The 26,037-nt window shown below is 43.6% G+C and overlaps 2 protein-coding genes across 12 annotated transcripts in view; both read left to right on the top strand.

Annotated features, from left to right (window-relative positions):
- LOC116849938 overlaps nt 1-18,473 on the top strand; it is a 246,731-nt gene extending 228,258 nt beyond the window's left edge. For both annotated transcript variants that reach the window (XM_032827629.1, XM_032827639.1), the window contains 2 exons: nt 465-799; nt 2,206-18,473. In XM_032827629.1, coding sequence (XP_032683520.1) covers nt 465-799; nt 2,206-2,545 — 675 coding nt within the window. In that variant the 3' untranslated portion in view covers nt 2,546-18,473. The remainder of the gene's footprint in view (nt 1-464; nt 800-2,205) is intronic.
- A 2,540-nt stretch (nt 18,474-21,013) lies between these two features.
- Nucleotides 21,014-25,349, top strand: LOC116849962 (annexin B11-like). 10 transcript variants are annotated; one of them, XM_032827696.1, is made up of 9 exons: nt 21,014-21,159; nt 22,729-22,787; nt 23,237-23,812; nt 23,981-24,157; nt 24,240-24,444; nt 24,536-24,688; nt 24,766-24,939; nt 25,017-25,198; nt 25,287-25,349. In XM_032827696.1, the coding sequence occupies exons 2-9, from the start codon at nt 22,770-22,772 to the stop codon at nt 25,335-25,337; spliced, it is 1,536 nt and encodes a 511-aa protein (XP_032683587.1). In that variant the 5' UTR covers nt 21,014-21,159; nt 22,729-22,769; the 3' UTR covers nt 25,338-25,349. The 10 variants fall into 10 exon arrangements, with proteins under 10 accessions (XP_032683587.1, XP_032683630.1, XP_032683639.1 ...); XM_032827704.1 differs by lacking the exon at nt 21,014-21,159 and adding an exon at nt 21,226-21,322; XM_032827687.1 differs by lacking the exon at nt 21,014-21,159 and adding an exon at nt 22,108-22,603.
- The last annotated feature ends 688 nt before the right edge of the window (nt 25,350-26,037 follow it).

Below are 26,037 nucleotides of genomic sequence, written 5' to 3'. Positions count from 1 at the left end.
TTTTCTAAAATCAGTGACGATAACGAATGGGAAACATGCGACGTGATAAGTTTCAAAAAGTAACCTTTACTCAAAAACTTATATATATCTTATTTATTCAATTATTTACTTATCAATAACTTCATAATATCAGAATTGAAAAATCACAAGAACAGAATCGCGAGATTGGCGGATAATCGCACAAGATGACGTATTAATATTCTTTAATTAATAACTCAATATCTTACGTGATTGTTTGCAAAATGATAGAGGAACTTTTTGCTCAGTTTGACCTAACCTACATGTGCACACGAGGTATAGAACACTTTGCGCCAGATAGCCTGTATAATCAAGCTACGTAATTTAATCTCACTGTCCCTTCCGTGATCGTGGGTGCCTGTTTCACTTTTCTTAGTTACAGAGAAAGTGTATTTAAAAGTGTCGACACCCGAAACGTGTCAATAATCTTTTTCTGTCACTACCAGAAGAATTGCGAGAACCAGCCGTGGCTGATCGACCCCGGCCCGAGTCAGTACTTGTACGTGAAAATGCACGGCATAATCATGTCGAACAAGACGAAATGCGCGACGAAGAATCGCATCGTCGTGCACACGGGCGGCGCAATTCACGTGTCAGTGTGTCCAAAACCACCTGCCGACTCGCAGCACCACGTGGTGGAGGTGTTCAGCGACGGTTGGGCCGTCAGCAGCAACGCGATGATCCTCGCGCCTGGGCAGGACCCGATCAGAACCATCGCCGTGGAGTTCATCGTGAAAGAACCGGCTTCCTACACGGTCACATGGCTCGAGCTCACCAGAAGGTAGTAGACGATATTTTTATACGTAGTAAACGGTATTTTTACACGTGCGCGTGAGAGGCATGTCAACAGACGAAAATAGAAGTGAAAAAGGCGGCAACAAGGAAAGTAGAAAACGGTTCGTATCGATCTTAATTCGAGAGGGTGTTGCACTAACTGCAAGTATTTTTAGAAGTCGATAAAGTGTATTGCCTGATGGGCACAACGGACACCGGTAGAACGTAATTGACGCGATTTTCACAATGGCGCGCGCGACCTTCTTCTTCAAAATCCCTTCATTAAACTTCGTCCAACTTTATCCGTAACTTTCGCAATCTCTTGCGCGAAATAATTAATCCCGTAGAAACGAAGATTGCCTATCTCCCGGTAGTGACACACGCGATATATTCGTGCTTTTGCTTGAGAGTTGCGAAGAGAGAGGTATCTTCGCTCTAACGTTATGCATAAAATATAACGCTAAAGTATAATATAGGTTGTAACATTTCACGCCCTTTTTGTGCTGCGCGAGACGCAAACGACAATCGATAATCTAAACTTTACGGTGGAAAGTAACGCGAGTAACGTTAAGACACTCTATATCCAAAGCAATGATAATGCGGAATATCGAATCTCGTACGTCCTTTCGTAATCCTTTCGCTGTGGAATTCCCGCATATGCATATCCTGAAAAATTTGTCCCCTATTTACGAAAAAATGAGAGACACACCCATATTTGTATAAATCTCTACATTCACATACATATACACATATACGTTTTTAGAAATATGCACATGTCCAACTCACAGCAGGAGTGAACCAAAAATAATTAAAAAAGTTCATCAGAAAATAATTAAAAAGTAATGAAAAAATAATTAAAAAATTCGCAAACAAGTGTCATCCGAGAAAATGAAAGAATTTTTTAACAAGTACACTTAGTTGCAAAATGGTTTGAACAATGAAATTACGATTTCACTAAACTGTATCACAACTGAGAATTATTACCGACGGGGTCATAGTGATTACATAATTTATTATTATTACTATTAATTCTTATTAATTATATTATTAATTAAAATTTTGCTGCATAAACTCATCGTTAAGAACTCTCTCGATAATGACAGTTTCGCGAGCTCCCGACTTCATTGTGTCTAAATTGCTCTGGAAACGACTGTACAATTCCACAACGAAAGGGTTAAGGAAAGTAGCTCTAGGTATTCAAAAGGCCGTTCGCGCTTCTCGGTGTATTTCACCAGGAAGCGCGCGGGCACGATGGCAATGGCACGGGGATGTCTCTCTGGAAAACGCCTTAATTAATACCCGCTCGACGTCATCTGTCCTCGATTAAGCCGGCGCGCCGCGCACGGCGGCGACGACGACGACGCTCGTCGTTGCGCAACGGAACAATAATTCTATCGATCCTCTGACCCGCAGACCGTCGGTGACGTCAACAGCGGGCCTGCAAATGTCGCGGGACTGCGAGCAGCGTTGTCCGGAGCTGGACGCGTGCATAAACGCCTCCCTGTGGTGCGACGGAGTGTCCCATTGTCCCTCCGGCTACGACGAGGCCCTCACGCACTGCTCGGTGCTGCTGCAACTGGCGCCGTTGCACCTGATCCTGGCTATGCTCGCCGTGATCGTCGTCCTCAGCGTGGTCTGCTTCGCCGTGTGGCGGGCTTGCCGGCAACGCACCAGCCGCTCGATATCTCAGCACCGGCTGAAGAGCATCTCCTCCGAGACGGCGATAATCGACGGCAAGGAAGTGATATGCTGACACAGCGACAGTTCTGTGCGTTACGTCGAGGTCGACCGGGTCACCACCGTGTGACGATCGCCGTCCACGTGGTGGTCGTCGTCGTCGCCGTCGTCGTCGTCGTCGCCGTCGTCGTCGTTTTCGTGGTCGGTTCGAGTTCCAGCGGTCCTCCATAGCGCGCTCAGACGTTCGGCTCTCCTCTTCCACCTCCTCCTCCTGCTCCTGTCGTGAAGAGCCGAGAACCACCCGCCTGGGGGATCCGCGGAAACGCCTCCGCGTAACGCGCAGAACTGTCGCATCGCAAGGGAGAAGAAGTTAGGCGGAAGAACCGGTCCGGTTCTTGCTGCTCGGTAAACGTGCTCGATGCTCGATGACTCGGGCGATGAGGAGACCATGTCTCCTTGCTGAAGAAGCGCTTTCGTTTCGGCTCCATTCGGCCGGCCGAGAGAGAGAGATTTAGAGAGAGAGAGAGTTAGAGAAAAGAGAGAGAGGTGAGTCTCGTTTAGCTCGGGAAATAACAATGGGTGAGTTGAAAAAGACGATCTGTGATCACGGAACTCGTTGAAAATTAAATATGGGATAGATATTCAGGTGTTGTTTTAGAATTGAGTCCGCTGAGGTCGCTTGCAACAGCGGTACGAAGTAGAACACGGGTCGTTTAATCGCTGCCAATTTTCATTCGTTAACGCGTTGACATGTGATCACACGTGTTGTTATATTTAATGGTACGGTTATGTCGGATCGTGCAATCAGTAATTTCAGATTTCCCGGATCAAATGAAGTGATTGTATCTTCAGGTAGTTGTAATTTTATGAAACGATGCGTGCGTGCGAAGAACGTCAAAAGATTACAGAACGAAAGCGCGTATAGATTAGCAAATTATAACGGCATGAAGATACAAACGTTTGATTTCGCCGGAACAATTCGAAGTTACTCGTTGTGCAGTTCGACATTTCGGTGTCTAACGATGCACTGCCAATACAGTTTCCTCGTTTACCTGGTTCAGGGCGATCGCTTCGCGGCTTTCTAACGGAAGGTCTAACGATATTCGGGACTTGTCCCACGGCCGACTCAGCGGACGCGCGAAATCCCGCTCCCGGCTTTGATTTATCTGCGCAGACATCGAAGCGCTCCCATTTTCCCGATAAGAAAATGGGAATTTTCTTCTCCAATTTCGATGCTTTCGTTATCATGCGCGTACGTGGAGGAGATCTTATTATGCTCGCGATGCCTGATCACTTTCCCGAAGAGCAATTACACGTCCCATGAGAAAGTTTCGCAAACGATTCCCCGCCGAGAGTCATCTCGAGCCTCGAATCTCAAGAAGGAACGAAAAACGCAAGAGAGAACGGCAGATAGATAAAAAGAGAGAGAGAGAGAGAGAGAGAGAGAGAGAGAGAGAGAGAGAGAAGGAAACGAAAACGCGTAACATAAGCCGCAGAGTTCAAGTGCGAACTACTTTAACGAGGACAATAAATAATAAAATCCTAGTAGTACGTCGCTATTACGGTAGAATGACTCGATGCCGCGGATCGAGCGACGCTGCGCCTTGCTCGCCGGACTCGGACGATTAGCTCGAAGAGCCGTAGGACTAAACGGAGCATCGCGCACCTTGTGGCGTTTAATAACCGAGATTGGACAGTGTAATAAGTGAACGATGCGGTGGGCTCGGGCGGGTCGATAGTGCTTTGTTAGCGGATTTGCGAGCGAGAGTTACCACGGGCCAGTTTTGCCGACGTTGATTGACCTTAAACGCGGTCTACCCTCCTCGGTCGCAGCTAATTTCCCCGGTGCGTGTGCTTGCGTTTCAAGTTCCGCGGAAGTTAGCGAGACCAGTCGACGCAACCGCTTCCTTTTTCATCGTCCTCGTTTCGCTCGGCAACCACCGTCGGCGAAATTCTCTAGGGACCGTGTATTTCGTCCGACCACGAAGTGTTTGACGTGTCGCGCGACATCCAGCTCCAGGTGGACGCGTCTTCCACGGCGGAGCTATCGGCGATGCTCCTCGATCGATCAAGGCGCCACGTCGGCCTGATCGACGGCTCTCGCGAATTATTAAGAAACACCTCGTTCAGAGACCCGAGACATCGAGCGTCGCGCGCAACGCGCTAGTACCATAAACGTTAGATTCCTCGTGAGAATTAAGAGTTCACTAAAGAGACACGAGCGATCGTGTACAGAGCCGGGCGTACCTTCCCCGCGTCTCGTCCCATGCTCTTTTCTAAGGAAAGAGAAAGAGAGATGTGAGGACAGAAGAAGAACATGGGGAGAAGAAACACGCGCGTGACATGACTCACACACGAGATCGTCTGTAAAAAAAAAAGGAAAAAAAAATAGGTAATTCAGAACGGCCGCCAATTCAAGTCGAGTCGCGAGGTTGTTAGATGAGTCGAGACGTCGATCGAGGAAGTGGACACACACCTGGAGGTCAGTAGCTCCGAGACACGCGGAGAAACGTAAGCCAGTAAACACCAACTAATAGTGATATTACATCAGCGTTAAGATTTCATGCAATATAAGTCTAATATAACACACACATATTGTACATGACACCTGCATTGTTGAATGAGAAATTGTAACATTGATGTAACGTTAGTTGTTGTTACCATTAGTTGTTGTTTACTGGGAAGTAATAAGGCTTAAGCAGTAAGCAAATCGATCCACCACTCTCAATTATTCTTCTTATGCTCCGAGAATAAATGTGTCTGGTCAATTTTCTTACTGCTCAAGACTTACTACTTGCGCCGAGAAAGAATACTTGAAAATTTACTTACGGAGTGTAAAGTTTGTCCTGAGAAATAGAGCTTATTCGTGCGAAATAAATATTATTTCCATGAATAAACTTCATATGCCACAAATAAATGTTTAAGTATTTTTTTCTCAATGTGCGTTTCTCTACGTGTTTTCCAAAGGCTAAGGACTCTCGCACACGAATTACGGTAACCACGAACGTGGTACGTGAACTTAAATTAAAGAATCAATCGGGATATTGCTTTAGGATTCTTCTAGCTAGAAGAAGACTAAAGTGATCATGTAAGTAGAATTCAACCTCAGTAACTAGGGTTGCAACCAGACGAATCTCAGTTACTTCTGCACATAATCAGATCTTTTTCCAGAGCAAACAAAATTGTAGCAATATCCTGATTGGTTCCTCAGCTGAAGTTCATGTCCTGAGTCTGTGATTACCGTATCTCCTGGGCGAAAACCTTAACGGCGCGGTGGCGCACTATTGCGGCCGTGATAACGCGAGAAACCTTGGACTCTCGTTGCCGTTCAGATCATTAACTGCCACGTTAAGTAGTCGACTACTCACGTCGCCGACGCGCGGCTGCGAGTGAGAATTTTCGGATGCATCACCGAGTGTTGTCGATATCACGCAGGCCAATCGCGAATCATCCTCGTACATCAATTGATAATCGCGTCAATGGTCTCATGAGAGCACGTAAGATACATCAGGAAGCGCGATACAATGACCGCACGAGGCTCTCCTCCACGTATCATGGCCGCAGACCTCTTTTGGACGTCTGCATCGCGCTCAGGGCTGCGTCTCGACGCGAACGAACCAGCGTGCTGTCGCAACGCGGCTGGAGAAATGAAAAATACGACCGAAAGAACGGCTCACGACGATTGCGATCGGCACCGAGGATGCGAAAAGTTTCACCAGAAAGCGCCGCGAAGACGCGAGAAGTGCCGCGACCAAGGAAGAAAAGTCGTGACACCTGCGATCTCACCCTCACGAACGACTCGCGTCGTCACCCGGAGGAGAACGGCCGCAGTTCGCGTCGGGGCACAGCCTTGGCCGGCGAGGAAGCGTCTTCAGCTAGAGATATTGACCAAAAGTCGAAAGGGCGACAGCCGACTTTAGGCGACTTAATTACTCACCTTAGTGATGCCACTTCGGCGAAAGGAGGAGGCGAGAATACGATGTGTAGAACTTCAGTAGCCTGGAATTATGTGATAATATATAATGCTGTTTTCCTCGGAGCTGTGCTCCGACATTCATTGTTACGCCGGGCGTTGGACGGCGCCTATCGGGCGCAGGGACGCACTTCGAGAGGCCGTTTCGATCCTCTCGCTGTTCTTTTCGCATCGCGTCGCGTCGTCCTGAGAGTCAAGAATTGTACGCACAGAAGATCGAAAGCGAGACAAAGCCAGGCGAATGGAGAATTCTCGTGAAAAAGGCTCTGCGCGCGGAAGAAACAACTCTGTCAGTGTAACTGAATTTTCTGTTACTTGGGGACTAGATGAAAAACTCGGTTGTAGGAACGAGGATTCCCGCAGCAGGTTTTTACTTGGTCAATTGCGCGGATAAAACATTTCAGCTCGTGTAACTGAATGGATACCAGATGAAAAGCTCGTTGACGAGAAATAATATCCCCGTTACTATGATCGAGAACATTCGTCTGAACGTTCAGCCGCATTAAAACTCAGTTGAAGTAAGTGAGGGCGAAATCTCCTGCAGAGAAATCTTTCTCTTCCTACTACTTTTTCATCTGTTTCCCGGACAACAGAAAATTCAGTTACACTAACAGAATTGTTTTTTTCGCGTGCTGATATCAAAATCAATGAATAAATCCAGCGCCTTTGAGAACCTACACACAAATGTTGTGATGTAATGAGTCAAGTTGAACCTGATGAAATATTTCATTTTTCAGGCTTAATTGTTCTACGCACATTTCTACCAACGTCGACTAAATTTTAACCTGAGTTTAAGTCTTTGTCTGAATAGAATTTAAACTTAAATCAAGGTTTGATGGACATTGGCAGATACTGGCACTGGTGCAAATAAATCAAGTTAAACCTGGTAAAATGTTTCATACTTTTCTGGCTTAATTTGATTTCTCACACCACAATATCCGTGTATAGGTATTGATTAAAGGCCTTTGACACAATAACTGATTTGGAGCCGAGAATGTCCGGCCGCTCGGTTCGTCTTGGACACACGCGTACGAGCACACCGACGTGACACCGCCGCGGCTTGTACACCTTGTTCATACTTGTACATAATCGATTATTTATCTATTTGTATCGGATAACGATTTTGCATGTGCACTTCCGCTTGCGCGTCCCCGCCACCGCCGCGCTTTTGGTTTTCGCTAAAAGAACTCGTTCGCGAACTTCTTTTCGGACGACACAGTGGAATACAAATAAAAGCGGCAGCTTCGCTCCGAACATTCTTATATTCTAACGCTGCGCGTAGAATATTCATCGAACGCGCACACACCGTGCCGTCCAGTTAGCAATTCCGCGACTAATTTCAATCAACTAATTTAGAAGTGACGTGACGAACGGTCTTCAGCTACGTATTTCGGCGTCTCGTTAATTCACGAGAACAGAATTCTCATTACGGATTCTCATTACGATTACAGCTGTCCCAGCGGGAATCGTGAATGCAGTGGTCGCGCGGGAGTCCTATTTGAATAATTCCGAGGTGCAGCCGATAGAGAAGTCGCGACAACACCATCGAGTCTGTCACTTGAATTTTACAGCCATAGTGTCAGGCGATAAAATTTTAGCGTTTAACACCTTGGCTAGACTCTTCTCGCGCGACTCGGAGGTCTCTAATGTGTCGCCTGTGTTCAATCAAATTTGCAAAGCGTCGCGCGAGAGCCTGGAGAAGGCCGCTCTTTCTTCCCGAGTCGAAGTTTTAGCCCTGCTTTCGACCTGAATTTGCCGACATCTGTATATTCTGAAGGATCAGTGTGATAACGTTCAATACACATGGAAACTGAAGTCCTACTTGGCGTATATTTAAGTGGCAGAAAACGCACAGCGGATGCCACTTGTTGTGGGTTCTAAAGAGAACACCCAAGTAGACGTCAAAAGAAATATTGAGGTCGAAAGTAAGATCAACGTTTCAACTCGGGGGTTATCCAGTGCACGAGACAACAAGAGACAAGCTCTCCGTCTCTCTCCTCGCGAGCTGACGGAAATGCCTCCGAAATCCCGCAGGAGAACCTTTTTGCCGTCGCACACGCGACGTTATCGCGGTTATCTTCTGAACGGTGGTGCATCGACGTGGGCCGCGAGCGGAAGTTCGCATCCCGCCGCTTTACTACTAGTCGATAAGCGTAGACCTTGGAAGAATTGCGGTAGGAATCGCGTACGTTCTCTCGAGAGACATCCGAGGCAGGAAGAAGCGGAGGACGACGATGCAAAGCGTCGACGAAGAGGAGGAACGCGGGATCTAAGCACGCTCTCAGCTAGCCGGGAACACCGCCAACTACTTCCTCATCGTTCTCTGAACACACGATAATTACCGCACGCACCCGACGAAGAGGAACCAGCAGGACGAAGATCCTATGTGCGGAGGAAGTGTAATAATTTTAGGTTCCTCGCGTGTGCGCGCACACGAAATACCGAACGGGGACGATTGTCGATGTTCCTCATTGTTCGCTGCTTCATTAAAAGAAAGTCGGCGGAGCGAATTTCACTTGGCTCTTGACCACATGACTGTTCGGTGCTCGTGGACGTTCCTCGGGGTAATACATCGCGCTACGTACAAGTAGTAACGTCGCGAATCAATCAGACGGTAGAGTGTATGGCGAGACGTTGCGCGCGAGCACGTTTCGTTGATTACTGTATCTTGTGTTCAATCGAGGCGAATCCGAATCGAAATTTCAGCTTCGCGTTGTTTGACTCTGTCGAATTCTATTGAATTTCAAAGATCAAAGCGGAGAATCCCGGGGCGCGCAGTGTACAGAGAAAAGGTGTCGAGAAAATCAAAGATATTTATTCAGTGAGCACAATAATAGTGTTTGCTTCAATCTAAATTATTTTATTTAAATAAAATAAACAACTGCTTTCTAATTATTGCTTGAAAAGCTAAGGAAATCTTATTATTTAAAAAATATTTTATATGTTTGGTATAAGTAAATACGTTATTATAATAGCCACGCGAGAACAAATGTCTTTTCATTTCTTAAATATTTTTCTCTCATTGTAGTATTTCGAGATTACAGAATAACATGTTTATTTTATTCCAAATTCTTTTATTTAAATGAAATAAACAATTGCATTCAGGAAGAATTAAGATTTCAAGAAAATATATATCGTGTTATTCGAAAATTATTTTATATCAGTATAAGTAAATACGTGATTAGAACTCACCGAATAAATATCTTTTATTTCTTAGATATTTTTTCTGTCATTGTAGTACCGCGAGATTCTCCATTAATTCTTCACATTCGACGAAATTTGCGAGATTGACGTTGTAGAAACGAAAATTCGGCTCAGGAAGCAATACGGAGCTTTCTATCGAAAAGGAGGTCACGGTTCCGACGTTTTTCCGTTCGACTTTGTACGAACCCGCGTTCATACTTTGATTCCTTTTCTTTCCGCTCGTATGATCAAGCGGTTCAAAGGCAACGTACAAAGTAAGACAGTAGAAAGAGAATAATGTGATGAAGTCAATTTTCTCCACGAGGGAGTGAATAAAGCTAAAGCTTTGCTCGTGTCACGACAGATGCCAGGTCAGGACATTGCGCTAATTATCTTTCACGGGGTTTTCATTTACCTGGGACCAAAGATGTCATTCTTTTATTAATACTCGGCCTGCCAACGAAGTGATCGTACGATCATATCGCATGCGAAAATATCAGAATTCTAACACATTTGCCACACGACTGATTCGGAGAATCAAAGACTGATTATTTAAATAGTTTGCTTCCGTCATTAAAAAAATTCGCACTGCCACGCGTATAAAAGAAAAAAAAAGACAGAGAGAGAGAGAGAGAGAGAGAGAGAGAGAGAGAGAGAGAGAGAGAAACAAATCTTCTCGCGAAGGATGATCGTTTGTGAATGAATTATTCGTGAATCGATCGTTTGCCACCGTCGTCGGCGATTTCCCAAAGTGAAATGAAAGAAAATGAAATATTTGCTCACATTAAGATACGTCGGGACTACGTCGAGTTCAAGTAATCACGCGCACCTCCGAGCCGGAGGAAATAAATTTTTCGATCTATTTTACACGATCTGCAATATTGACTTTCGTAATTTAAAGCCACGTCCGCGGCCGAACACGGCGATATCGGCTTTAAAGCCATGACCCAGATACTGAGTAATCTTCACTGATGTGTTCCAGTCCGCCCGCCGCAGAGAACATTTTCTTTTTTTCTCCAAAAATAGGTCGTCGCGAAGGTCTCCTTCTAATTACGTTAATCGCTCCTGACACGAGCAAATTAATTCGCGAAACGCCAGCGGCACGTAATTAACCGCGCCCTGCAGAAAAGTTCTGCACGCACACGCGAGTATGATTTATCATTTATAGCAACAGCTTTTAATTCGCCGAGAGGGGAGATGTAATAAAAAGATAATTGTTCTGCACACGTACAGCAAACACGCATATAATACATACACACAAACATCCACACCAACAGAGCCACACGCCACACAGAGCGCAGACGGTGACCTCCTTTTAAAAGTAATATAACACACCGTGACGTCTCTCATGCGATGGCGAAATACGGCGATATGAATCTAAGAATCTATGTATATACCACGACAGCCACTCTTCAAGTTTTCTTAAGTTAGAAGAATTATTGATATATCAGATTAAGTTCGTTCTTAGTCGAGTTTATTAAATAGGGCATACATCGCGCAATGCACGAACGACCAAATCAATACCACGAAGACGGAACGAGCGGCAGCACCCGATGCAACCGCGACTTCGTTCGAATTAGCGCTTTGAGAATCGATAATGAGCGCTGCACGATCGTTTCTGATCCTGATAGGAACCTCCTGTCATCGATCTACCAGAAATAATCCTAGATAACCGGAAACAATTGAGATAAGTTGCCAACAATACTTCACACGGCGAAAATATTGTAGCCAAAATTACAATCAAATTTTTGCAATAGTGTATGCTTGGACCATACAGAATATTGTGTGGCCGAAATTATTATATATTTGATTCAAAATGTTATTTATGTACGTTTGAAATTTAATCACAAAATTGTTGTAATCGCTTGAATGTCTTTTTTTATATCAGGTAGACTGACAAATTTCTGTAATCTGTCCACGTGGAATGAAGAAAAGGATGTGGTATAACTCGAGATATTTAATTGTGAGTAATTACCTCACTTATCTTTGTGTGCTGATAATGTGTATGGTTGATACGACCCAGTTATTTTGGCACACATCAACTACGTCGATGTAGTCGCGCGTGATCCGCTCGTGGCAGCCAGAAATCGGTTGGGCTGACATTTACCATGAACATATTCTGATTGGAGCGAAGCCGATATCGTCACTGTAACTCAACGATTGCTCTGTGGTTGCGGCAACCGCAGCACATAATCAACTGTTCCGTATCTCGCTGTTGAATCTACTTGGCACAGCCAGACTTATGTGCGAGCCGGCCATACTGTTTTCTCCGTGCAGCTTTGCAAGAAAGCTCTGTAGAAAGCAATACGACGTGTTTGTTATTGCAACGTTTCCTCCGCGCAGATCATGCCGCTGCGTTACTATTGTCGCGCACGTGCCGTCTCCTCGGCATTAGCATGGAAAGAACCTATCCGAAAATCCGGCAATCGCTCCGAGCGGACATGGAAATCCATACATCGCGGTCGCACGCGCGCTCCACATCGGGCCGCGGTAAACAACAACCACGTAGAAGAGCTTGTCATCGCGTGTTACCAGCACTGCCTTCGAAGGCCGCGGCGTTCGCGTATCCGGCGACTGTAAAAGTTTATTGCGGCCAGGAAATGCCCCAGCCGATGGGGTGTATCGCCGCGGCTCGAGCACGACTGCCGGGGAGTAGAACGCGCGGCTTCGACGTCCATATCGCCTATTTATTGCCGTCCCGGTGAAGTTTTATCGCCGCTATTCGCGTGATCACCATCCGCGTATCTGCGAGACATCCCGCGCGTTGCGGATCGGCGAGCAGCACGCAATCGGCGAAGCCGAATCGGTTTGTACCGATTCCGTGGTCTTTCTGATGTCTTCACCGAGAGAGTGTTCGCTTCATTTCGTCGATCAAGCGACGCTTTCGTTCGACTCGAGCGACGACTCGACGTGAATTCGCGCGCAGCCGCTCCGTCGGACTCGCGGCGGTAAATTTCATAATTTACTCCAACGTAAAACGTTTGAGATATTTGAATGTACGAACGAACGAAGGAGCAGTGGAAGAGAAGCTCGAGGCATCCTTGAGAATTTGAAACTGATCGCTGCGAGAAGGGGATAGAAAGAGAGAGAGAGAGAGAGAGGCAGAAAGAGAACGAAATACGTAATTGCTCGAAACTCTGCAAGAGAGAGTCCCGGCCATCCAAGGCGCAGCGAAACTTCGGTCCTGGCTGAGATCAAATGAGATCTTAATGTGGGATGAAGTTACGTCTAAACGAGATGCGGAAGCCCGACGAACTTGAGGCTCTGGCTCGCGCGTCAGTCAGTTACACCGGGGCGGTTGCGAAGCTAGTTCTTAAACGGCGCGATGTCACCGTGGAATTAACAATCAAGCTGTTTATCCGGAAAAGAGGACAGAGAAGGAAGACGATGAAGAGTCTTCGAGACTCCGCGAATTTCGACGAGCGAGATTTCTCCCGGACAGACCGGACTTACTTGCGTCGCGCTTTACAAGATAAACGGCTCGACTAATTATCTCCAGGACTGAAGTCTTCAAGAGAACCGAAGTTCTTCGACCTAAGATTAATCTGCGTTGAAGCAGAGGCGAGTCGCGATATATACATGTAGACACCTCCGCGTCTCCAGACGCCGCGGATTCGAATCCGCGCGGACGTGGACTGCCTCGCACGCACTTCCCACGTGTTTCATCCTCGAGAAGATTAGGTCCGGTAGACCGGACACGACGAGGACAGACAGCCCTCGAGACGCGATTTTCAAGCTGATCGCCAGCAGCTGAGAGGCATCTCCGCCGTCCTATCGCTTCAGCTGCAGATGTAAACCTGTTAAACAAGCGTTTGCGCAGCCGCATCCTTTCCGGGCGGTGATTTTTCCCGGAAAGGGACGAAAATACCTGCTGCATCGCAAAGCCGCGGATCTGCCGTTCTTGTTGAAGTTATCGAATCCTGTCGGGATTGTGTATAGCTTGCTTATCTGCATCGACACGTTGTGGCGAGCACATATTGTACTCTTGACATTACGTGGTGAGAAATTTCATTGGAAACAAGTGAGCATTCACTCGAAGCGACTGTGAAAACATTGCCAGTCACAAGAGTGAATGCTGAAGACTCAAAGAGGGAGTTCTTGATCTATACTCTCTTCAAGCGAGTCAGTATAAATGTTTCTGATTGAATCAGTAGGACGACTATTTCGCCGATGATCAATGAGTATTCGCTGATTTTCAGTGAAAACACTACTACTTCACAAAATCTGCAATACACAAATTCGTCACATGATTTACTAAATCCAGCTCTCTTAAAGTGAATCAGCAAAAGTGTTTTTGATTGAATTAGTAAGAAGACCGACTGATCTCTGAATTTCACCGATTATCAGTGAAGTATTCACTGATTTACATTGTAAAAATCTTTCGACTTTATTTATCTAATTTTTCACTGATTTTGATCAGTGGAAGTAACATTTTACTACAAAATCTGTAATATACAGGTTCATTAAATCTAAGTTTTTACTTTTGCAACTAATTTAGCAGTTTGCATATGTCTTGAACCACCAGTTATAAGTGTGACATTTCAGTGGAGAAAACGCTGTACTTTAAAGAGCACGAGCGAATGTTTCAGTTAATGAACGTTAGTGAGTTTGTTCCAGCGCGATGATGGAATATGTCAGATTCGCTCTTCCGAATTTCGTGCGAAAATGTTCGCTCGACGCTTCAGAATGGAAGAATTCACTCTACGCGAGCGAAAGGTCACTCCATTGTTGGGGCAGAATTTCACGAAATTCAGTAGCACTCACGAAATTCAGTAGCAAACGTTTCTCTTGTCCGCGTAAAATTGCCCCGAGGAAAATGGGACGCGCAAACGCTCCACCATTGCCCATTGTACATGTAAATATCGATCGTTGTGTAAATAATCGGCGTGTCCGCCGACCGGGCGGATTTTCGATTATCGGCCAATTCTCTCGGCTCACTCGTGTTTCGACTGTAAATAAGGCATAATCGTAAAGCGAATTAAAGCGACTCTAGATGACGATGTAAGCCAGTAAAGTAACCACGTAGACGATTCTTAGGCGTTAAACTCTGTTAACGATATAAGATCCATATCCTGCGATTACGGGAGATGCGAACGCGAACTGCGATTGCAAGAGCCGACGATCAAACTGTCGAGCGCCAAGCACGTCGTGTACGTGCATCAGCGTGCACCTCCGCGACATTTTGCGCTGCCTGCTCTCGACTTCGAGTCACTTTCGCGCCGGCGACGATGGAATTTTACGGTACTCATCGATGCAGCAAGAAGTCGCGATAAAATAATCAGATATACACGACATGCGTGACGGGCATCGCCGTTAAAACGGTATTTCACCTCAGAAAAAAGAAAGAACACTTATTATTCTATAGAAAAAGAAGACTCTCCGAGACACCTGTTTTCCGGAAAATCGATAATATCGTGAACTTTCATCCACCGTCGCGCACCTGCGACTCTCCTACGCTCTTGTCCGACGTCCTCGGGGCGTTCTGGCGACGATTATTTAATCATCGTTTCGACGAAGTAAGAGCGACATAACTTATCGTCATAATCTCGAGCAACGGAGAAGGTTGACCTCGTTATTCATCGAGATCCCGAGTGTCATAGCCGAGCACGTGGCGCGGACGAAGGAGAGGCATGCTGTCAAAAACCAACCAATCAACGTCAATCTCCGAAGAGAACCGTCACACTTCGGTTACGCGACCAGGTCGAGCAACCGCGACCGAGTCGCGTCTCTACCACGTAGTGCGTCGTCTCGTGCATCATCTGTATGCCGCGGTCATTATGTAAACAAACGTGTTGCGATCATACGGACGTTATTGTACATACGTAGGATTCTACTCTGTAGATTTTTCAGGTCCGTGTCGACGGTCGTTACTTGAAAATTACCTCAGGTGAGATGCTCAGACTTTAGAATTAGACGTGAGTTTTTCAGCCGGATCGCGCGGTTACAAATGCAATGTCACATATATTATATGATTCGAATAAAAAAGTCAAATCTAACTTCGGATCTGAGTATCTCGCTCGAGACAAATTTCAAGCAATGACTGTTAACACGGGCTTTAGAGCGAAATCTCACTCAAAGCGTATATGAGAACCCGTTCGAAGTGATCATAAACTAAACTGCCATCATCAATCACAAAAGTGAACGTTTCATACGGGCTCAGAGTGGATTCTTCATCCGTACAAGTAAATGTTACGGTCAAGATGAGAGCGGATTTATTTCAGTGGCGGTGGAGTGCGTCAGAGACCCACCCTTCAATTTCGAGTGGAAATAATCACTCGACGATTCGGAGCACAGAATTTACGGTGCGAGAGTGAAAAATTGTCGAAATTCGAGCGACTCGTTTGTCATTTCAGTTCCCGAGTGGAATTTCATTCGGGGAAATTCAGAGCACGCTGCCAAGAAAACGATACGCGTTCGTTACGTAGTTTTGCTATTTTCTAAGAAGCATACCAGAAGCCACTCTGCGCCGACTTACACGACTGCCCACAGATAACAGTTTGCCGGTATCTTGTTCATTAGAAAAAAAGAAAGAAAAAACGCGCGGGATATACACACACGTGCGTACTAACTGTAGTTACAAATTGACTGCGTTACAATTTCCGACAGCTGATGGACAGCTTCCAACTGTCCGGGTACACACTATATTGTATCAATCTGCCGTTGTAATCAAGAACACCGACAGACATCGCTAACAGGCCATGGTGTACCGTGGATTAACAAAAATTAAAGCCGACGCGATCTCGGCAAGTTCAATTTTCAGCGCTGCGAGAACGATAGAAACACATAGATGTCACGTTCGATACTATCGAGATCCGAATTCATCCGAGTAATAATGGGCCCCAAGGGCTCCAGCACGAACTATAATCGTCTAGACGATATATATACGATGTACGGGATCGTCAACTTATGAGAAAACACTTGACAATGTCTCCGCCGATTTGGATAGATCCAAACTACGTTGCAGCTGAGAAAATGAGAAATTTATTAAATATAAGACAATTTTCATACCCTTTCTTGCATGTTAAAGGGTTGAAACGACCCTTCGAAGGTAACTCGATGAAATTGAGTGCAGGCGAATATTTTAGGAATTATGAGGTACATGAGAAAATGTTTCAACAAAAGCTTGATTTTTCGTATATTACACTTTCAGCGCTGAAGTTTTGCAAGCTGAATAAAAGCTACGTCCGCAGCTAATGGTAACGCGACGTTTGCAACTCATATCCCAAAAGTGCAATTTTAGAAAAGAGTTTTTCATTATACATAGCCGAATTTGGCATAGAAACCTCTCTTCGAGTTTTCTTCTTGTACACACACACACAGATATTTCGAAATTCGCAAAATTAGCAACGAATGGTTGTTTCAACCCTTGCGGGGAAGCATATAGAAAAAACACGATCTCGGAAAGTCTCTTATTTTTGGCTATGCCAGCACATGTTTAAAGCCCGTCAGAATTGGCGAAGGGTACTGCCAAGCGTGTCCCGAGTTGGCACGCGCGGAAACAAGCGACTCGAGCCGTTCGCTGTTTCTCAAATTTTGCATCATCCACTGCCACTTTGCAACATCGAGAAGCGCCTTTCTTCTCGATCGTCAACAACGCCGTCGTTCACGTTTCACAGCATACGCACCGCGACAGCACGGTCGATCGATTTCACTTTGCGGCGACGAGCAGAGCGACCGGGCCGTTCGCCCGTACGTTTATTTATTCGTTCGAGTGAGAGCATTTGCGGAGCTTTCGCAAGAGAGCTTTCGCAAATCGCGCACGCGCGACTCGATTCGCGCAGCTCGAGCGAGCAGCAGCGATCGGCCGCGAGATCAAATCCGCGTTTCGCGCTCGTCGCCGCCAGCACTCGATCGACTGTAAATCCACAGAGATCATATCTCATGATCCGTCTCTTTACATCCGACCCGCGAGAGAGGGAGAGAGAGAGAGAGAGAGAAAGAGAGAGAGAGAGAGAGAGAGAATGGCATAAAGCCGTTTGTCGAACACGAAACTTTAACGATTCGGGTCGGATGCACCGATTTGGATCTCGATGACCGTGGTTAACCGTAACAAAGAACTGAAGAGACTCTTTCGTGACAGGCATGACCAGTTGTACGGCGATATTAAACAAGTAAATCACCATAACAAATGCGAAATGTTTCCAAATGAATTATACGTTGACTGCGATGAGTGAGAAGACTATTTGTACGATTCGTTCCCCTCGAGAGGTAAATTTATATACGAGAAAAAGAGCGAAGTACATCCCGCAAAGTGTGTTTCTACTCAGAGATATACACGTGTATACATATTGTTTTCATCAATGTATCATACATATATGTTCTGGTTATGTATTTGACTTGTATTAATATATATATTATATCTTTCGTGATAACAAATGCGTCAGTCGTGCCTCTCGGTCGTTGTCTGAAGATTAGATTGTGGTGAGCGGCGAAGTCAGGATGAAATCTGACAATAACATAAAGGCACACACACACGCGCGCTCGCGCGCATTCATTCACTCACTAACTCACTCACTCACGCACGCACGCGATCTTACCGCAGAACACGCATAAACGCACATGACATATTTATTCGCAATCGTGCTCCACTCGAAGGCGACGACACAGATCGCGCTGTAAGAAACGTTTCAAACGCAAGAGCTTCACGCTGAAACGCGCCGGGAACGAGTAAAATTTATCTTTCCTTGGTTATGCAAAACGCGCTAACAACTAATGCGCTTCGTTGGGATAACAGGGCCGAATTCAGACGGAGATTATTAAAATTTCAATCTATTCAACGGATAGATTTTTTAAAACAATATACTGAGAAAAAATTTACTAAATTTCAAAAAACATTTGTTTGGATAATACTGTGAAGATATTTGTTTAAATTAAGTAATTATTTTCTAAAATTAAATAAAGAAATTTTAAATAAATATAAATTTGTTTATTTAATTTTAGAAAATAATTACTTAAACAAATATCTTCACAAACTATCCAAACATTTTTTTAAATTTAGTCAATTTTTTTTCTCAGTGTAGTTTTATATTTCTAATCTAAAGACGAAAAAATCGAGTTTAATCAAGATGCAGGAAATTGAATTGGAAATGCGCGTTTCATATTTCCAGGAGATCTCAAGGATTAATTTTCAATCTCGAGAGGAATAATTACCCACGTCATTCGTTGCAGTTTTCCTGCAGTCATCGCGAGTAAATAATTCACAGGGACGGTAGCGCTCAAGCGTCAGGCTGAGATTCATTACGTGGTCAACCGGCGTTTGCGTCAGTTTGGATTGACGCGCGATCGATTTGCGGAGGAGGTAAAGATCCATACGCATGAATCATCAGGCCGCGATGTGCGTCATGCGTTATTCGTGGACGCAATTCGCGACTGTTTCTCCGAAAAATCGAGTGCGTCACACGACGTCACCGACCGGCCTTAGCGTTAGCGTTCTTGGACGATCATTCAACGATGCGGACTGCATTTGCACTTTCAGCGGGCGAACGTTTTCGTTTGTCGCGACGAGATTGTATTTAGACGCGCGCGCGCGATTTCGTGTCGCGCTACACTTTGATGGTTCCGCGACGACAACACGCGCCATTTAACTATTCCACAATAAATTAAGAACAATAACGATCGATATCACCCTCTCCTCGTCCCCCGTCTCACTGCCCCTTCCGCCACTCTCTGCCAGACGTAAAGAACCCTGATTGATCCTCCGACAAGCATGCTCACGCGACATGCATATAGTTACTAATTGTACCATTACCGATCACCCCGACTCGAGGTGTCGAACATGCGACGTTTTTAATAAATTATTTTGAAGATTGCTCACGGCTCTCGGCTTCTCTCTTCCCTCGCCTCGCAACTACTTCCTTTCCTCTTCCGATTACGTGCCGTTGCGTAACTTCGCCGCGTTATCCGCGTACGGAACGATCCAGCGTTCGCTTTTTTATTCTACTACATTCCGAGAGAAAAATACACGGAATAAAAAATATTTATTCGGTGGATACTAATAATATATTTACTTGAGTCTAAATTTTTCGAATGGAATAAATAATTGCTTTCATGAAAAGCTACGCAGAAAAAGAATTAGAGTATCCATTTGAAATTAATATACTCAAATTAATAATCATTGTTTCATATATATGCAACAATATATAATTTCGACAGAATTTCAAAGTCTTAAATTTCAACAATATTTTCATTTTATTTGAATGTTATAATATTTTTATAATAAATATAATATGTGTGATTATTTGGATAACAATATCTTTTTCCGACATTTAAAAACATACTCTCAATCCAATGTTTCAGGTTTTTCATTCATGAAAATTATTTCTTCATTTTTCTTGGTTGAATCACATATATAAAATGTATTGATGCAAGTAACTTGTCTTCTTTTATTTAACGGTACGTAATTTCACTTGAAGATTTACATGTCGAAAATAAAGATATTTTCAAAACAAGAATGTTTTTCTATGTAAGGTTTGAAGAAAATGTATATTTTCTTGTTTAACAAATATTTTGTGTGTAAGTAAATATATTATTAGTAACTCAGCCGAAGAAATATATTTTATTTATTAAATATGTTTCTCTCAGTGTGCGCGTCAATTTCTCGCGTCGTATCGATGCTTTTATCTCTTTGTTACATGTAGGATGCGAAATTGCACGATATAGGACGGTGCAATTGAATCACGGGTGACTTCTGTAAAGCACTTTTAGAGGAGCTTTTGCACCGGGCCGCGTGTTCGCACTGTTCGTGTTGGAAATCGGGTCGCTTTGTATATTACATATGTATGCGTGGAAAACATCGCGTGTTTGCGTCGGATCATTAATATAATTGCTGATTTTCTCGAGTCATTAGTGCGTATCAGTCACGCGTTGACAGCATAGCTTGTAGGACAAGCAACATTAAAGCTGAAACGTCGAGCTGTTCTTAAACGGAGCGTCCAATTCCGAAAAGCAGACCTGTACAGTTCCTAACAATGACACGACGCTAATAATATCGCGATGTTCAGAAAAGTAACGACACCATCGGCTATACGAGCTCTTCTTCTATTTCGAACGATTACTCGCGCGAAGTTGCCAACGTTCGATATCGATACCCGCTATCGAACATGGTTGTCCGATGAGACTCGGAGCCCTCTTCGTGTCATACGTTTGGCGCGAAATGTGAGTAATACGATTGCCAATCGCATATTATGATATTAGACAATTACGAACAAAAATAATCACTGTAATTATCAAGAAGAAGATAGAAGAAAGAAACCAATGACAAATGTGAGATTTCGAGCTCCACATACCTCACACACATCGCGATCCGTCCCTCTAACGGTAACTTTCACGGGTTTCCCCGGCTTCTTATGACGTAACAAACCGGCCAGAAGCTGTGTGAGACCAATATTTCCTTCCCACTACTGGTCCTCATTCTGGTTGTGTTCGACCATTCGTGCACTTGACAATCATTGGAGTCGTTTGTTCCGTGACGTAGTCGGAAGCGACGCAGAAGCCAGTGATCTCGTAACAGAATTCGACGAACGCAAATGCCACAGGTGAGTGTGGGAAATCGATGACGTCGTGGCTTATAAAATCCGACATGGTGCGTTGCTTGCTCACAGTGTTTGTCGGTGTTTCGTAACGACAAGAAGACACAACACGTCCGCGTGTTCATTGGGCGTCACCGATCGATCGTCCGCGGTCTCCTCTCCTCGAAGTGTATGTCTCTTTCAACTCGCACGTGACGACACGTTATCATTAGAGTTCTCACGTGACCTACTTTTAACGGAATGATTCTACATTTACATGTACCTGCTTTACATCTCACATTTGTGTTCCAAGTGTTTTGCCGTGAGATTTAAAGCCTGATCTACAATGTGCTCTTTGCTTCCTGTTTCTTGTACTCTATTTTTTTCTGGCTAAAGTCTAATCTGCAATGTGCTCTTTACTTCCTGCATATATGTAATACTACTATATTGCTAATCGCCATATGCTATAAGAGAAGCTTGTTCCAGAATGGAAGGACAGACGATGTTCGAGAAGTGTATTTTGACCATAGTGTGCAGGCGCGGCGATCAGATGATGTTATAAATATAAAGTAAAAGTGCCAGTGTGTGACATGTATCTAACTTGGATAGCTGTTCCTTACTTGTGTAAACTGATATTTTCATTTGCAGCTGCTTTTTTTCGCATAAATAGCATTTCCGGATGCTCATGTTTATAGCATATGGTATATATAACCTATTACATGCAATTTGTAAAATATATTTTATTTTTCCATTGGCGGATACGATCTATCTGACGCATGCGCATAACGTTCATAATATACTCAGAAAGAAAGAGAAATATATATTCCCGCACCGTGATTCTGAGGCCGGACTTCTCTCTCATTTAGCAATATAGTAGTATTATATATATATATGGAGTTGACGGTGGCGCCTAGCAGTGTCGAGAACACGAAATAACCGTGCAGCGTATCTGATTGACTGATACTAGAGGTGTGTTCGGGGAGCTCGCTATTAGCGCTATTCAGCGCTACTGTATCATTCTATCTTTGTTATATCTAAGGTACAATAAAGATAGAAGAACGCGGTAGCGTTAATAACGTGTTCCTCGAACGCATCAGGTTTACGCTAGGTTTCGCCTAACACCTCGGAAAATTACTTATATTTTATCGCGTTATATTTCAGTTTCTCCGTGAAGTGTATATATTATCGTGATCTTCTCAGTCGTAAAATGTACAGCAAACTCTGTGATACTGGTGATACATTGAGAAAATCGAGAAATTAAATGTGTTTGTACAGACTGGTATCTTAGCTGTCAAACTACCGTGATAGCCGAAAAATGTAGCATTATTTCAGGAATTATTTTACGATGTTACATGATATATCAGCTAGATATCTGAGTTTTCTATACTTTTTACAAGTTTCAGGATTAGGAAAATATTTGGTTCTTCAAGGAAAAGTAAAAAATAAAACAACAAATTGCAAAGGATTTTTGGTATGTCATTTCTTGCTTCTGACGTCATCAAATCAATATGGCCGTCCTACAAGTAGCAGGACTTTAACTCTATGACACAGCTTGAATTGAGGAAGTGTGTAATCTTATGTCCTTGTGTATTACAGGTTCTTTTTTCTTCTGGTAGTTTGACACTTGAATAAGCAAAATGAGCTACGGTTACCAAGTGAGTACATTCAGCTTTTCTGCTATCACAATCCAAGACAGTAGATCTCTAACATAAACTTTGTTTACACAGCAGCTTAAAACTGGTTTAGTAACTACCGTAGTTAGTGAACTCTTAAATTTGATTGGAATATATTTCTAGATCTAAAAAAATATATCAATCGGATGCGAGAGTTTACTAAATACGATTGTTACTAAACCAGTTTTAAGCTGCCGTATAAACTTAGTCATAGTTAGAATAGATCTGTAACATAGTAACATAGAGTTTGCGCACAATAACTTGAGTTCAGCAGAGAAAGCTGCTTTGTAACTGTTGTAAAATGTTGAATTTGTCCAAGGTTAAAAGCATACACCAATCAGATTCCTGGATTTTACAACAATTGCAAAGCAATTTTCTTTGCTGAACGCAGTATCTGCATATTTTTCTATTTATACCTTGATATATCCAAGGGACCACCTGTTCAATTTCCGGGACGAGCACGACCACCAACATCGTTTGAAGCCCCACCTGGTACACCCTCTGCCCCTGGTGCTCTGTCTTACCCCTCAATGGGCTTCTCCAATGCACCACCAACATTCTTTGGCAGGCCACAACCATGTGGTCAACCTGCTCCTTATCCAACTCAGCCTATGCATCCTACTCCAAGCAACGCACCAATGCACACTTATTCTCCCCAACAAATGCCATATCCAACCATGCCTCAATCCATGCCTACACCATACTATCCAGCCAATCCCGGCCAACCGCCGACGCAGTCACCTTACCCGCAACAGAGTTACAATATGTATCCTAATCTACAACAAACACCGGAAACTAGAGAATGCTTTAATGACAAGGCTTCTTCCCCTTACCTGCATGAACCAAACGCACACGTGACCGCACACGCGAGTTCAATTCCATACCAAGGCGGAAATTACCCTGGGGGGCAGGGGGTACTCTCAGGCTATCATAAATATCTTTATGGAGCTAATCTACCTACTGCTGCTCCACATAGTGCCACCCCGGCCCCCCGGTTTGCGCCTAAGGTGAGATTAATAGCAGTTTATAAAATTTTGAAGAGACAAGCGAGATATTGAACGCTTTTTTGTGTGCATGGATTGAAGCAGCGTCGGTTACAATTTTACAGACGAATGCTTCGACGTCATTCTTCTTATGTGATTTCTCTTCAAGAGTCTGTCTGAATTTTATTACAGATCTCTCCCACTGTCGTGCCCTACGATGATTTCGATGCCAGAGCGGATGCGGAAACGTTAAGGAAAGCTATGAAGGGATTTGGCACTGATGAAAAGAGTATCATTCACGTTCTGGCTAATCGCAGCAATCTACAGCGTCAGGAAATCGCGACGCAGTTCAAGACTCTCTATGGAAAGGTAGTCATTCAGAATCTCTTTTCGAACTTCCTCTTCGAAATTGAACGTAATATTGTATTGTTGTTATGTCTTTGTTAAATAGGATCTTATAAAGGACTTGAAGTCTGAATTATCTGGGAACTTTGAGAAACTCATTCTTGCTCTGATGATGCCGGTACCTCAATATTATGCCAAAGAACTCCATGACGCGATGTCCGGCATTGGTACCGACGAAACGGTACTTATTGAAGTGTTATGCACAATGTCGAACCATGAAATATCCATCATTAAGCAAGCATACGAAGCGAGTAAGTCGGCTGATGAATAGTGTCAGAATTGTAAAAAAGATATCCATATATCACTCCATATATCACTGATCATGATATTTAATAATTGCAGTGTACGGAAGAACGTTGGAGGACGATTTGATTTCCGATACATCCGGCAACTTCAAACGCTTGATGGTATCACTGTGCTGTGCTAACAGAGATGAATCGTTCGACGTGGACCACTCTGCCGCGATGGAAGACGCTAGACAAATTTTGCAAGCTGGTAATTACTTCTGGACAATCGAGTTATGCATTTTTGCCGAGTCTTCTCAATTTTCTACAAACATTGATATTTTGCAGGGGAACTTCGCTTCGGTACGGATGAGTCCATCTTCAACGCGATTCTCGTCCAAAGAAACATGCCGCAATTGAGACAGATATTCATGGAGTATCAGAACATAACAGGCCACGATATCGAGGATGCGATTGAAAGTGAATTTTCTGGCGATATTAAGAAGGGCTTACTCGCCATCGGTAAGTGTATCATATGTTTTGCAGTATATGTAAGATCAGTGTGTCTCGAGATAAAACATTTTGCAATGTCCGAATAGTGAAGTGTGTCAAGAATAGAGCCGATTTCTTCGCGGAGCAATTGTACAAGAGCATGAAGGGTCTCGGCACGAACGACAATCGTCTCATTCGCCTGGTTGTGACGCGCTGCGACGTAGATATGGGTGAAATAAAGAATGTGTTTTTCCAGCAGTATGGAGAATCACTGGAAAGTTTCATTTCTGTAAGCATCACAACGTTAAAACACAGAGTATACAAATCGCAGCATTTTCTATCATGAAATCTAATTCGTTTCTTTTTTCTCCTTTTAGGGTGACTGCTCAGGACACTACAAAAAATGCTTATTGGCACTAATCTCCTAAAGTATTCTCTAACAAAGACAAACTCATTTCATTGCATTTATCATTCATTTACGGGAAAATGGAGAACATATTGAATATTTCTTATTTTAGTTCTTTAATTGTTGTATCGATGACAATAACGTAGCCGGTATATTATGGGCACATATGTAACTTAATTGATTTTTATATATAAACTTGCGTAAAAAAATTTTAGCTTGAGTATGTACAACGAAAATGATTACAGTTTTTACAATTTTATCGATGATATACCGCTATATACATGAAATGCCAATAGTTATATAAGAACGTAACTAGTGGTTTGTTAAAATTTCCAAATATTTTATAAAATCGCTATATTAATTACTTGCACCATACATATGTATTAGGTACCATGTGATTTATATTAACTGAATGTTCCTATGTGTGTACTTCACTTCTGCATGTGAAACAACAACAAAAGTGAGTAGGATTTTTGAAATGGGACCTTCTTCTATGGTGCCAATATAAATGTATTTTATGCAGAATCTCGTAAAGATCTGCCAACCATTTACTGTGGTATTACAATCAGACAAAGCACAGGAAGTGTATTTTGCATAAAGATTTGAAAGAATTTTATGATCTAAACGGAATATATTTGACAAAGTTTATTTTATATCTGTATATTCTATTTATGCTTATATATATATATATATATATATATATATATATATATATATATATA

This window comes from Odontomachus brunneus, unplaced genomic scaffold (assembly GCF_010583005.1).
Source record: "Odontomachus brunneus isolate Ranch 3 - 2012 unplaced genomic scaffold, Obru_v1 Obru_scaffold_005, whole genome shotgun sequence".
Classification (NCBI taxonomy): domain Eukaryota; kingdom Metazoa; phylum Arthropoda; class Insecta; order Hymenoptera; family Formicidae; genus Odontomachus; species Odontomachus brunneus.
The sequence above is the reverse complement of the archived record's forward strand: the minus strand, read 5'-3'. Positions and strand labels throughout refer to the sequence as shown.